Source organism: Cryptomeria japonica, chromosome 2 (assembly GCF_030272615.1).
Source record: "Cryptomeria japonica chromosome 2, Sugi_1.0, whole genome shotgun sequence".
Lineage (NCBI taxonomy): Eukaryota > Viridiplantae > Streptophyta > Pinopsida > Cupressales > Cupressaceae > Cryptomeria > Cryptomeria japonica.
The window spans coordinates 577,525,052-577,540,776 of NC_081406.1; the positions used below are offsets into that span (position 1 = coordinate 577,525,052).

Consider the following 15,725-nt stretch of genomic DNA (forward strand, 5'->3'; position numbering starts at 1 on the left):
TGATTTCTCAAAGTTGGAAAGGAAAATAAGAGTGAAAAGTTAGAGCTTGTGCATTCAAATTATGGGGATCAACTCAGGTACCATCTCTTGGTGGCTCTTATTGTCATGTTACTTTGATTGATGATGCAACTAGAACAATCGAGATTTATTTCAATCCCCAAAAATGTGATAAATTTGTTTTTGATTTAGGAAAGCAGCAAAAAGGTGTTATCCCTTTGTACAATAGCCTGTAGGCAGTAAAAGAAAAGCAACAAAACAAAGGTATTAATCCAAAACAAATCAACGTCGAATGGGCCAAGAACAACAAACAAGAAGTTCAATGTAAAAGCCTGCCAAACCAATAACAACCCGAAACCCAACTCAAGAGTGGCAAGACCCACCTTGAAACAAACTACAATCCAGGCAATACTACTATTAGATACATCAAAAGAAGAATCAAGCAAGGGGTCTCGTACGGTTTCTGTCCACAACAACAACATGCAATTGTAGAACATCTGGACCAAAATCACCAACAATGGAGCGATGTTGCAGAACATGAGCAGTAGGAGTAGAAGCCTTAGGGACTGAGGAGGCCACAAAAACAATAGCAGGGGGATCATCAACAACTTCAAAAGCAATAAGGGGCACAACCTCATCCTAGGAGGAGACATCACCCTCATGAGAGGAGTCATCAAAATCTACAATACTGACAGTCAAGTGATCAACAACAGCATCATTCCACCAAGTAGCAACACCTCTGTGGCGAGAGAGGGAGAAAGCAATCTGAAGCTAAGTGACCCATTGAGAAGCATCACTGATAGAAAAAGGGGAGGCCCTCATAATCCAACAATTGAGTCCAAGGCGTATCTCCCACATAAGAACCACATCCCTAGGGAGAGGCACATAGATGTCAATATCGACCAGAATGCGAGTAAAAGTCGAATGACCCATGGAAGACGTGGAATCATCAACCTTCTCCACATTTTCCACAACCACCTGGCCATAGACCACCACAGGGTAGGTCTTGGCACAAGGGAGAGGGAAGTCCCCTTGGGGTGATGAGCAACAGATCTGGCCATTGGAGCAAAGATTTGCCCACCAACAAAAAAGGGGAGGTCTGGGAGGGACTATGGCACCAATAGCATCAGAAGCCACAACACCCGCCACTGTAGTGTCAACACCAATAGCAAAATGACCCACAACACCAACACCCACAACGATTCCAACAACAACAATCACGGGAGAAGGGGTGATCCATCTTTAGCAAAAGGAACAGGTTCAGACGCATCACTGTTGGGAGCAGCAGGAGAAGACGCATTCAAATTTGCTTGGGTGGGAGAGTCATAATGGGGAGCAGAGCAAGACATCGTGAGCTATTAATTGATTTATTAATTTGATGTATTTGTTATTTTAAAAAAATGGAAAGCTTTGGTTGAGAATGAGACATGAAATAAGTTGAAGTGTCTCTTATTAGATAATGGAGGTGAATATTGCAGCAAAGAATTTGATAGTTATTGTTAAAACCATGGGATTTCTAGACAAAATACATTTCTAGGAACACAACAGGAAAATGGTGTGATTAAAAGGATGAATAAAAAAATCATGGAACGTGCAAGGAGTATGAGATTACATGTAGGATTGCCATTACAATTGTGGGCAAATGTTATGGATATTGTTGTTTATTTAATAAATAGATGGCCTTTAAGTTCCTTAGATGGTGGTATTCCAGAGGAGGCATGGATGAGTAAAAAGGTAAACTACTCATTTCTGAAAACTTTTTGTTGTGAAGTATTTGTCCATATTGACATGGAAAATAGAACAAAGTTTGAGGCAAGATCCAAGAAGTGCACTTTTATTAGATATGCAGTTAATGATTTTGGTTATCATTTAAGAGATTATGAGAATCACAAAATCATTAGGAGTAGAGATGTCATATTAAATGAGGAGGTCATATACAAAGATCGGTTGTAGAGAAAGAAATGTGAAAAGGAAAACACATAAAATATCATGCTTGATGAAATCCTTAAAAATGTAATTCCAACAATGTTAGAAAATTAAAATATTTAACAACTAGAACAACATGTACCTCAAAATCCTACAAGAAGATATACAATGTGTGTGTGTGTGTGAGAGAGAGAGAGAGAGAGAGAGGGAGAGAGAGGGAGGTTGGTAGGGAGGTAGAGAAAGGTACGTAGAGAGAGATAGAGAGGTATATGTAGAGAAATAGAGGTACTTAGGGAGTGAGGGGAGGTGTGTAGAGGGAGAGGAGACAAAGAGTAGAGAGTTAAGGATGTGAGAGAGAGGTAGAGAAAGGATAGAGGGGAGATAAAAGTAGAGAGGGAAGTAGGGAGGGGTGGTGAGAGAGAGAGGGGAGGTTGAAGAGAGATGTATGTAGAGAAAGATAAGTTGGTAGGGAGGGGGAGAAGGTATGTAGAGAGAGATATATATATAGGTATATGTAGAGAAATATAGGTACGTAGGGAGTGATAAGACAGAGTAGAGAGTTAAGGATGTGAGAGAGAGGTAGAGAGATAGGTCTAGATTTTGGGAGAGAGATAGAGAGAGAGAAGGGGGGTTGCTAGCGAGGGAGAGATAGAGAGGTATGTGTAGAGAAATAAAAGTAGGTAGGGAGTGAGGGAATTTGTCAAGAGAGAGAGGAGACAAAGAGGAGAGAGTAAAGGATCTGACAGAGAGAGAGCTAGAGAGATAGGTCTAGATTTTGGGAGAGAAAAGAGAGTGAGATAGAGAGGGAATAGAGGGGAGATAAAAGTAGAGAGGGAAGGAGGGAGGGGTGGAGAGAGAGAAGTTTGTAGGGAGGGTGAGTAAGATATGTAGAGATAGATAGAGAGGTATATGTAGAGAAATAGAGGTAGGTGGGGAGTGAGGGGAGGTGTGTAGAAAGAGAGGAGACATAGAGTAGAGAGTTAAGGAAGAGAGAGAGAGAGAGAGAGAGAGAGAGAGAGAGAGAGAGAGAGAGATTATTTGAAAATTTATAGGATCTAAAATCTAGAATCTGCATTATAGCTCCTAGAAATATGAAACCACTCTCAAACATCTTGTCAATATATACATGAAATATAACTTCAAGTATAAGACTTATACTTCAATGTTATATTCATGTATATATAAGTCATTTCCAATATAAAAAAATAAACAATATAAAAAGAAATGGGATCCTTTTTTAATTTTGAAGCGAGATCCCATTTTGTTTTTCAAATGGGATCTCATTTCGTACATTTAGGATCAAGATCTTGTTTCAAATTTTGGCTCGGGACTTTGAAGCACAACAGGGTCCTGTTTCAAACAAACGCGATTCTAGTTCATTCGACAAATTTTTGTGTTTTTGGCTAAGTCTTAAACTTTCACTCTAAGTGGACCCAACTTTGTGCATTTACCCAACACCTAATAGTCTTGGCTTCTGATTCTTCTTTTGATAAATCTTCATAGGCTAATGATGATTCCACCTAGGGTGATGTTTCACCTCATGTTGCTAGTTTTTCCTCCTAAGGCCTCATGGATCCTTCTATGCTTCTTATTGTTAGTGTGGCCCTCTTTGGCCCCATGGACCCTTCTCTACCTGTTGCTCTCGTATTGCTCCAACCTTTGGTGGCTGGTGTGTCGCCTAGTTAGCATTCTACTCCTTGTGATGAAAGACTCACTAAAGAAATTTCCCCTCTTGATCCCCCTTGTGAGGGTGTTCCAAATGATAGTATTGTCTAGATTGTTGTTCGTCAACGAAGGAGAGACCATTCTTATTCCTCTTTCTAAACTTTTCCTTGAGTTGTGGGTGAAATTTCTCCCCAACCTTAATGTGGGTTTCTAGTTGCTCTACTACAGTGTTGTAAGTGGCTTGTTTGGGTCTTTATTGTCAGTGGTTTTTTCTTGACCAATTGTGAATGACTTTTTTGGCTTGTCTTTGTATAGGGTCAGCACCCTTGTTTTGTTGCTTTTATAATAAAAAACATAACTATTTCCATGGGATGTCACCTTTTGTCTTAAATAATTATCTAAAATGGAAATACCATCCTGACATAGAATCTTTCATCTAATCCATCATATTCTTGACATGATAACCAACCTTATATTTTGGTGTTGATAACCTACTTTGAGTAAAAAATAAAAAAAATAAAATATAAATATAATTAAAATATTAAAAAATATATATACTCGAAAGCTATACTTATAGGTCTACAAAAAGGTAATTTTACATTTATTTTAATTGTTATTTACATAAGTAGGAGTTGCTAAAGTAAATTAGCCTAAAAGTTGTGCTAGATATACATTTAGTGAATAATTTTAGTTGAAAAAATTGTTGACTTATCTAAATTAGCTAGATCATATGTTTGACAAAATTGTTTTTAGTCGGAAATGCTTAAAGTTACTTGTTCTGATAAGTTGGCAAAAAGTTGTGATACAACTTTGTACTTTTACCCACACATTTACACATTTTTTTAATTGAAATAATGCAAGAAATTACATAGATATCAAAAATCAAAAGCTTGCCAAAAAATGAAAAGAAAGGCCAACAACCCACAAAGAACAATCACCGAATCCTTTCAGATGACAAATACAAAATTGATCATAAAGGACACCCCATCAAAGAGGAGCACAAATCATAAATAATGTTGCAACCCGAAGGGAGAACATAGCACAATGACAAGACAATTATCAAGCTAAACTATTACAGCTTACACCATAGCCAGTTGAGACTAAACTCCATCATCACTGCAACAAAAATACATGTCACAACCTGGATTTTAACATTTGTTGAAGCTGTTTGGAACAAAAGGCATCATTTTTGTGAAGTTGTAAAAGCTGGAATTTGATTCTATCTAGTTGGTTGCTGATCTTCATTCGTTCTTTAGGACCTCCCTACAATTGTGAGCACAAGAAAATAGTCTGAAATATGATTTTAGAATAAAACCTAAGAATTTTTCCCTCTTGGTGAACCTCATGGTTAGATAAAACAAGCATACACCTACTTTTCCATATGTTAAGCAAGATAATATGTCTCATAGAATTAGCAGATATATTTTTTTAAGATTTAGACGTAGAACAACTTCTTTCCAACATAAGGTATGGCAAAAAATATTTGGAATATAATTGAAAACAACATTCCATTTTTGTTTAGTCCAAGAGCAATCCCAAAAGATATGTTTCAGACTTTCATCTTGAAGGCAAAAGGGGCATTTATTTGGTTGAATCATCATACATCTCAATTGGTCAACGACTAGCAATTTAAAATGTAATATTTTCCAAGCCAAAATCTGTGCATTGGCTTCTTCTTTAAACAACCAAATCTAAGCACTCAACTTTTTCCACATTTTTTCTTTGAACTTACAGCTCCATTTCTGATTTAATCTCGGATTGAGTGGCAAAGAGGGCAGCAGGGTTAGGTAGACTTTTTTTAAACGAAACTGGAAAAACTGATGAATAGATAGCCACCACCAATCTTTTGAGAAATTACATTCCAATGGCGTGCAAATCTTCATGGTAAGATCACTAGGAACTAGAGATTTAACAAAGATTAAAAACCCTTTGAACTTGTTGGTTAGACCAAAGGTATTCTTAATAGTAGAGCAAGAGGCCCACTCTAGTGAGTTGAAGTCCCACAAATCCTTAAACCGACAAACTCTTTTCTTGAAGAGATAATAACCCTGTCTCTAGAAAGAAACAACAAGAGGTTCGCCCTGATACCGGATCAATTTGTTCCACCAAATTGAGGAATCACCAAAGCTAAAACCATGTTGATGGGAAAAATTCCTCCAACTCAAGTAATTGCAGACTTGCTGCCATGCCCTCCAAATAGACTGTAAGGGAAATGAGGCTTTAATATGAAAAGAGGGAGCCATTAAAATTTTATCCTCCCACTTAACATTTTGCCATTTATTCTTTGTTGAGGCTTGGATAATGCAGAACAGAACAAAATATTTCCAAGACTCATCTCCCTTGATCACTCTAATTATCCATTTAGTTGTCAGACACACCCCTTGAGTTAGAGGGATCCAAAATACCTAATCCACCTTTAGATTTAGGTTGGTTACAGTGGACCCATGAAGAATATTTGAGGCCAACAACACCACTCCAATTTGACCATAGAAAATTCCAAACAAGTTTGATAAGTTCATCATAGCTCTTTTTTGAGGGCAACCAACAAGAAGAGTAGTAAACATGTGAAGCTAGAAAAATACAATTCACCACCTAGATCTTACTAGCTAGAGATAAAAATTTGTTTTCCCAAGTGCATAATTTCATTTTGACTTTGTTAAGAAACCATTTCCACATATCAAAAAGAGAGATTCCCAAACCAAAGGGTATGCCCAACTAGCATATAAGCTCATCATGTTTGATTTCTTCCATTCCTAAGGAATCCAAGGGGGGATAGGGTCAATCTGTAGCATGAGAAATTCATTTTTATGATGAGAAAGCTTAGACCTAGAAATGGAACAATAAAGGTTGAGAGCATCCATAGCGCTATTAATCTCTTCTTCAGAATTTTGGAGGAATAACATACTATCATCAACAAAATGAGAATTTATCACAACTGAGTTGTTGGGGGTAGAAATACCCTAGATCTTGTTCATCTGGTTATATTTTTGTAACAAATAGCCCAAGGCAACAGTAGCTAGAACATAAAGAAAAGGAGAAAAAGGGCAACCTTACCTAATTGAGTATCGTAGAGGAAAGGGCTTGAGCATCTCTTTATTTATAATTAGTTTAGCATTGGCATCTGAGAACAACATTTCAACATGTTTGCACAACTTAGGATCAAATCCCAACCATTACAACATTTTAAGGATAAAACTCCAACGCATTCTATTGTAAGCTTTATCAAAATCCAACTTCACCAGAATAAAATTTTGACCTGATTATTGAGCCCATCCCATAGATTCCCACGCAAAGATAAGATTATCAAGGATAAATCTCCCACCAAGCAAACCAGTTTGCTCAAGTCTAACAATATTTTTTGCAACCGGCTTGATCCTTGTAACTAAAGCTTTAGCAATGATTTTGTAAGAAGTATTAAGTAAGGTGATGGGATGCCACCCATAAATAGTGTCTTCATTCTTCCCTTTAGGGTTGAGTTTGATAATGCCTTTGTTAATAACAGGCCCTAAAGATCTAGCCTCCAATGCCTCTAAATAGAGCAAACTAAAATCCTCCTTGATATGATGCCACATGGTTTGATAAAATCCCACAGGAAGGCCATCAACTCTAGGAATTTTGGTTTGCTGCCATAGAAAAAACAACATGTTCTAGCTCTTCAGTAGAGAGATTGTGGTCTAAGAACAAACTATAATCCTTATATAGTTTCCTAGGAATATGTCCTTTAACAATGTCTTCCAAAATTGGTGCACATCAAGCCAATGGACATCCTCTCTAAATAATTTTTCATAGTATGTTTGAAATAAGTCTTTAATCTATTCGAGCTTCGTATGGAGAATACCTATTTCATCTTGGATAGCTCCAATGAACTCCTTTCTATGCTTGTATTTAAGAAAATTAAAGATGTACTTAGATCCCCTATTACCAATGTAATCGAGCCCTAATTTTAGCTCCTTAGGCGCTATAGTTATCCAATTTATGAATTTGGGCCTCTAATGAAGCTATTGAAGTCTGTAAGTTAATATCATTAGGCCTACTATTCAATAATTTTATGTCGTAATCTTACCCTTAAGTGATTTTTCTTTATGTTTTTGTTGCCAACCCAGTCTCCTCTTGAAAGCATGAAGAAATTTAGCACATCTTGAAATGGCATTGTTCCAACAAACCCTGTAAGAATCTCCTACATTAGGCTTAGGGAAAGAATTCGAAAGCCCTACCAGAGCAGCCACACAAGAAGGATTTTTAAGGTGAGAAGTATTCAGCTTGTATGGTAACCTAGAGTCCTCATTATTGTTATTAGTCCCTTAGACCGAACAAATAATAGGATAGTGAACTAAGAGAGTAGAAGTGTAACCTACTCTAACACAAATACCACTTGGGTCCTGAACAACATGAAGGTTAGGGGAGATGTAGAATCTGTCATGGGTAAGGTCCTTATTATGAATAAGATCTATCACCCCAATGGATTACGACAAAGTAGCCATTTATTGAACTCTTCTTTACTTAATTTTGTGGGGCTGAGCCAACTGCGATCATTATGGTGTTCAACCATGTTGAAGTCTCCATCGATAACCTAATTAACATTAGGCAGATTTTTGGAAATCCACTCCCATAACTCACTCATGTCTTTTAAAAGATTAGGAGCATTAATAGAGCAAAAGCCAATAGGTTGTCCATTAATAAAAGTGAGGACCCAAACACAATTATGTAAAGGATCCTCACCTTGATTAATGACAAATCTCTTCACCCAAGGGGCCAAACCAAGGACAACCCCCACTCTACCTTCTATATGTGATGTATGAAAGAAAGAAGCTTCCCTCCATACATTGGATAGAGAAGAAGAAAGACGAAGACCACTCAACTTGACCTCTTGGAGAAAAACAATATAAGGTTTCCAAGTAACTAATGTCTCTCTAACTCCATACTTGCGGTGAGCGACAGATAACCCTCTAACATTCCATGAGAAAAATTTTAAGTTCATGGCAAATCCAGAATGGACGGAGCATCTTCTTGTGGCAAAGCATCAAAACGATTGGCTATAGAAACTAAATGGTCTATGGGACCCAAATCAGCATTAGTAGGAGATGGAGACTATGATCTTTGCCTAATAGAATGGGTTTGGATAGAGGTGTGCACATCCTTGGGTGCAGGAGACTGGTAATGTTGTCTCAAAGAATGGGAGGCATAAGGAGAAAGATGAGCAACAGATTTGGAATTACGAGGAGAAGAAGATCGACGTGCTCCAACAGAAGAATGAGGACCCACTTTTATGCCAAAACGCTCAAAAGGCTCCTTCCTCTTTATGACAACCTACCATCCATCCTCCATAGCAACATCCTTATAAGTAGAGGCAATGTGATCAGACTCATGAATAATGTTAGTATCCATAGGAACCAGGGACTGACTTGTAGCCTGGATTGAATCTTTAGGGCCAGAAGGGACTAATGGCTAGTTCATAACCCGTGGTTGGTTGGGTTGAGTTAAAGCTTGAGTTTGAATAATTTTGTTCTTTCTTCTTGGGCAAATCCCTAATTAAATGGTTGTCGGCAATAAAAACAAGCATTTGGCTTATTCAGATATACTAACAATTGAGAGAACTCAAAACCTGGTCCAATAAGTTTAATAGTTTCTGGAAACAGGTTGTTTAAGTCCATTTCGACATAGGCTCTTGGATGGACCCTTAAACTTGCAAACTTGTCAGAGTTGTTCTTACACCAAAAACCTTACCTAGTTGAGCAACGATATCCTTCAAGAAAGGTCTAAAGGAAAGATTCAAAAAGGGAAGTTCCACCCACATAGGATATTGTGAAGGACCCTCAGGATGAAAAATCTAAAGTCTAGGCTTGTAAGTAACACACTTGTCCACATATGAGCCAAGTCCATACTGAAGCACAACTTGTGCATAATTAGCATTTCTAAATTTACAGGAAACATAGCCCTTTCCCAAACCCCTCAAGGCTTTGATCTCCCATCCCCTGTTTTCCCAATTGAGTTTGGCCCATTTACACGTCTATTTTTTTAAGGTACCCCTCTTTAAAAAATAGCATAATTGATCTATGTAGACATTCAACAATACTATCTATGACATCATCATGTAAGACAAATTCAAGGGTTTTACTAGTTACTTCAATAGATTGATCCTCCATATGAGATGATTCCTTGACTCGATTTTCTTCTAGTGGGTGAGGTTCATGTTTGGTATCTGAATCGCTATTTCCATTGGGCACGCCAACATCCTTGACGGAGATTTCACCATTGGTAACGTGAACATGGTGTCCTTAAACATTATCTCACGCCCCGACCAACTTGGCAAGGAAAAGCTTCCTCCAAGGAAAACTTTCAGAAACCCCCCCTTGGACAAGGTGTAAGAACCTAGCGAAAGCTATATAATTCCCAAGGAAATTTTTAATTTTATTGGCGAATTTTTGCGGTTTACGAAGAAAAAATAATAATCTCCATTGGCGAATTAGTCGTGATCGCTCAAAGTTTGTGAAAAATCCTAGTGAATTGTAATGTTTTTAAAACAAAAAAAATATTTGCATGGGCGAATTGTAATGTTTTTAAAACCAGAAAAATATTTGCATTGGTGATTTCAACTTATTTTCAAACCATTTAAATTTTTTTTTGGCGATTTCAACCTATTTTTCAAACCATAAAAATAAAATATTGGCAATTTCAAGCTATTTTCAAAACCATAAAAAAAAAATATTCGCGATTTCAAGATATTAAGTCATTAAAACATGTGGCACATAGTCATCAACTCTTTGCCTGAAATACTGCCCATTAGAAAATCTCGCGACCTAGCGACAAACCCTTACGACTCTCTCCAACTCACAAGCTGAAAATGCTAAGCCTTCATAACCTTGAGATCTAGCAACTGAGGGAAACTGAACTGCCACTCACCAATTCTCGACCACAAAATGTTAAGTCCTCATCACCGCAACGACTTAGAGATAGTGGTAACTTTAACCCTTGTCGCATACTCGCCAACATAAAACTGTTTATCTCTTAACTGCTAGCACTTCACTCACAAGTTCACGGCTTGATCAGGTCTTAAGACTTTTAACTTTGCGCGCTGGCAATAACCATAAAACTTAACCACAAACGTCTACTCGCTAGCTCGCGACCTAAAAATGCTAACATTAAACAAACATGAGAGCTAGTGACAACTGTATGAAATGAGTTACTCGCTAACTCTCGCGGCTATAATGTATGACATCAAACCAACTTGAGACCTCGCGACCAAAGCAATTTCATTAACAATCTCCAGCTCGGTAACATAAAACGCTAACACCCAAAAAGCTAGAGACCTCATGATGTAAACCCAAACCCACTTGTCGCCAGCTCGCGACTTGATCACGTCTTCAGACATTTTACCTCGCGAGCTGGCGATAACCATAAAATTTAACCACAAACTATCTGGTCACTAGCTCGCAACATAAAAATGCTAACATTAAACAAACATGAGAGCTAGCGACAACTCTGGTGGCAAGCTAATATGTACGAGGAATTTTTAAGGCTTGGATGCCGACTCATTCTTGAGGGACTAGTTTGAAGGTTTCTCCTGAGTCGAGGTTGATTAGACAAGCGAGGACGACGGTTTCAAAGGCATAAAAGGATTGGATAGCTTCTGAGTTAGAGATGGGAGATCACGGATTTCTTTGAGAAATCAGAGCTCGGGTTGCTTGTTGTCAGGGATTTTGAAGCAGAATTTGTCCAATCAAGGAGGAATAAAATCAGAACAAAATCGTTCACAATAGATGAGCCTTAGCAGGATGTAGTGGATTTGATAGGCATGACTTCTAGAGTCTATAGTCATGTTGAAAAACACCAAAATGATGATTTTTCACGTGAATGAGCATCACCAAATGAAGTGTTAAAAGGTTATAAATACAATGGAGTAGTGACTTAATTAGTAGAAGAGAAAAGAAACCTTTTTCATTTTCTGAGAGTGGTTTTTTCCTCAGAAAGGAAGATGATGTTTGAGCAGGATCATGCATGGAGTTGTTGTGTGTGCTCTGTAATACCAGATGGTTGTTTTTTTGTTTTCTCCTATGTGAGTTTCTTTATTGTCAAAGCGGTTGTGAAAGTGAGAAGGATTGCCAGAGTGGGTGTGAAAGCCTTTTCTTATCAAGAAAGGCCAAGCATGGCACATCCTCTGCTTCTACTCTACCACAGGATGACAAGGGGTTTCAAGAAGGAGCCCACAGAGGAATGAAAGAAGGATTTGTTTGGGTGGGGAGTGGCAGCCAGTCATCTTTGTGACGACATGGAAGCTGCAACCCCTCCCCAACATATTACATTTACCCGAAAGCTCCTTTTTCCACTTTCCCTGATCGTGGGCATGAAGGCTCGAGCTCCTCTTTCCATTTTCTCTATTCCTGGGCATGACGTCTTCCTCCTCTATTTGGAAATGATTTGTTGGATAGAACGTAACATCTCACATTCCATCTGAAGGCATCAGGGTGATAATGGCATGGCTCAAGCAGTTTTGCAAGTTGTATAGTCATTGGGGTTCCTTTTCTAGTTCCAGTAGTGATTCTAGACTCTAGGTGAAGGCAGCAAGTTGTATAGTCATTTACAGAGAAAATGAAAAGCATTTAGTGTCAAGCTTTGTGCAGGTTCTTGAAGGAGTTATATATAAATTTATTTTGTGACGATCGATGAAACTAGTAATTTTATTCAATAGAAATTAAATTCTGATATATTTCTCTCTGGTGTATAATTCTATCTCTTTCAAATGATCGGAATCATGAGTTTTAACTTTTTTCATTTGTTGCATTGTTATGGTGTACGCAATTTTTCATTTAATGCTTCCTATTATGCCCAGGAATGCAAAGTTTCTGTTAATCTGGAATCATATTAAGGATTCACCTCATTGTAATTAGTGGGCGGATTATAGATATGAGTAAATGCCAACTTTATGGTGGAGGGAAAACATGTACATGATAGTCATAGAACACCTCCATATATATATATATATATATATATATTACATAAACATCCATCGCATATAAAATCATAAGAGTATTAAGAATGAAAGTATCAAACACCACAATAGATAGGAATACAACATAATTAGTAAAACATGCATGTAACTCAATTAAAGGGAATATCTTTTGAGGATCCAGTTCCATGATAGATGTTATAGACAAATCACAATTTCATAATCAAAAGTAAACAAGAAAACATATTCACCCACAATGAATCAACTATTATAATTGGAAGGTCACTTCACTAAGTCAACATCAAGACAACAGACCAGTGCCTTATCCTAGGGCATAGAGTCACTTACAATTCAAAGACAACCTGATAATAAACTTCAATAAGATTCATTTGCAGATAAATAGGAATGAATGTGCCATTACATACACAACCCAGATTCATACGTAAACTGGAAAACCCTTGACCATTCAATTCACAGTGAAAACATAAATTCAACACAAAGAAAATTATGTGAAGATCTCAAACTGCAAATGATATTGATATTATATTCATAATGATATCAGAAAGTAAATTCAGAATGCGATTCAGCTATGCACTTATCAAATTCTTGAACAGTTGAACTATTATAACTATATCAGAGTTTTCAACATCAATAAAAGTGGCCAACTGGCCATCCCTCTCTACTGATCAAAAAGAAAAAGTGAACATCCCTCTCAAATTAATCTTGGAATCCTTTTATAAGATGAGGATTCAACAAGCTTAGAATTACTGTGAGGAATCTTGGCTAGCAACCTGACATTTCTTCTTTTGCTTTAACATGGCTTGCCACCTGTCCACCTCTTTGTTTGTTGGCCAACTGAATGCCTTTACCTCTTCCAACTTTGCAACTGAATCTGTTCATCTGGCATCTGTAACTGCCCTGGCCTCAACAATAAACTTTGCATGGTCAACCTCAACCTTGAACAGTGAATCAAGCATATCGTTAAAGAAATCAGCATCAACCTGTTCATCTATATGCTTGATTATTTCTTCTTCCTCTAGAATCAAATCAAATTTGCTGGTCCAATCAGAAATTGATTTCAAATCTCCATTACTACCATAAATTGAAGGCACCAATTTACTATAACCTTCCCCAAATGTCTGCAGATTTTCATTTATAAGCACATCCTTCCCTGTGAAAAATGCATAAGCTGCATTCATTACCTCCACCATGTCTTTAGTGTCACTGATCTTGGGAGGGAACTCGCCACTATACATCATTGCAGTATCTAGCTTATCCATTAATCTGTTTCTTCCTGACCAAAGATTGAACAAAGGTCCAAGAAAAGCGACAACCTCAGAGGATGTTTTACTTGCCTCTTTCAAAAAAATGTGCAAATCATGCACTACCATCAATTTTCCTTTCAATACATTAATCCGGTGTTTCAGAATTTCTGACACAATAGAGATAGCCTTGACATTTTGTTCATTTTCAAGCTTTTCAATTTTCTCTGTGTATTCCTCCATTTTTGCTGTCACATCAGCTGGTATTTCTTGTACTTGTTCTATAATCTGTATTGGAGGGGGCTCATTTGCAATTTTTTCTTTCATCTCCACTAACTCTTCCTCCAGAGCGCCCTTCTTCATCAGTGTCTCTTCACATTTTTTAGATAATGCAATCAATTGGCTATATGTTTCTGTGTATCTTCTTGACAAATCCTTTGTTTTTGATAAATTCATGAAAGAAACTTGAGTAAAAAATGAGGCAATCTCCGTGTCAGTTGTGTTTTGCAAATTCCAGATCATTCTGTTAGCTTTCTTTTCTACTTGGATATTTAGAAGGTAGGGCTTTTGAGTGGAAGGGGCCAAAGACCAAGCAACAAGTGTCTTTGACTTAGGATTAAATCCCGATCCTCTTATTACATCTCCAATTTCAAATTCAGTTTTAAACATTGGGTTCTCTTGCTTCCTAATCTGATCAATAATAAAAATAGACTGGATATCCCAGTCAGGCATCATAATCATACCAGTTTTCTTAATCAATTGTCTTTCCCGTTCTACAGATATTTGCTCCCTGTCAGGATCATATTCCTGCAGTGCCTTGATGATCTCCTCTTTCTTTTCTACATTTCCTTCCTCTATGATCATATTTTGTCTTAATTGATTTTGTTTCAACCTTGTCAAAAAACTTTTAAATTCATCCGACTTAATAAAGTCATCATCTTTCATGAACTCATTTGACAACATCACACGCTCATCAAAGCTTTGAGCAAAGGCTTCGTTTGTTTCTCCATGTTCTTCATTCTGCCCTGCTTCTCTGAGATGTGTCCTTATTTGATGAAAGTATTGTCCTTGTTCTGTAACACTCTACCAGGGTCTCTCCTCACAATTGTACCGACCTCTTTGGTTTTTTGTTTCTTTGCAGGTGGCACTCAGGTAGATTGAACTTCATCCCCTCTCTCCACATCATCAACAGATACACTAAGTGGCCTCTTGCCATGTGAAGAATGTCCATCTTGGGGGTCTTGCTGTTGAGCAGCCACTTTTGGAATTTGAGGCATTTGTTCCATTAAAGTTTCATATAAACTGAGCATTCTGTTAATCCTCTCCAGGTACGGGTTATCAGGGCAAAAACCTGAGAAACTAGGGTCAACAACCTTCAATTCTGCTTCAACTCTCATCAAATTTTTCCATTTTCTTCTCCTTTCTTGTACTTCCTCTTTTCTCAACAAATTTCTAACCACATCTTCATCATCCAATGGTTCATGGTCCTTTATTGTGGCCCACGGTGTCATTTTTGGCAATGCACGTTTAATAAATTGTTCAGGATCACAAAATCTAGACACAACATTAACCAACCTATGTTGTTTAAGGAAATTGTTTACTTCATCAAAGGAACTCTTACCAATGGTAAAATCAGACACAACCCAAAGCCTAGGAAGAAGAGAACCCTTCCTGTGTTTGTCAAGGTATTCTTTTTCAACTAGGGTCAATTGCCAAATACACTCCATAAAAGCAATTCTAATTGGAACAAATTTTGGTAAAATATGGAGAGGTCAAGGACACCCATAGACTCTGATCACGGTATAGTAATCAAAAAAGAAAAAGTCCCCCCAGTTATGTGAAATAGACCAGTTTGGAACATATTGGTAAGGTCTCAAAACTCTCCTAACATTAATTGACAATCGTTCCCTATTTATTCCTAGCATTTCCAT

General features: G+C 37.5%; 1 protein-coding gene across 5 annotated transcripts in view; it reads right to left on the minus strand.

Moving 5' to 3' along the window:
• Positions 1 to 15,725, minus strand: part of LOC131051075 (uncharacterized) — a 190,223-nt gene that overhangs the window by 20,869 nt on the left and 153,629 nt on the right. Inside the window, exon 10 of one of the 5 annotated variants that reach the window (XM_057985456.2) lies at positions 4,621 to 4,851. The exons of 3 other annotated variants lie outside the window; for them this stretch is intronic. In XM_057985456.2, the coding sequence (XP_057841439.2) occupies positions 4,723 to 4,851 (129 nt within the window). In that variant the 3' untranslated portion in view covers positions 4,621 to 4,722. Of the gene's footprint in view, positions 1 to 4,620; positions 4,852 to 15,725 lie in introns of those variants that run through there. One more of the 5 variants, XM_057985495.2, reaches the window with a different exon arrangement.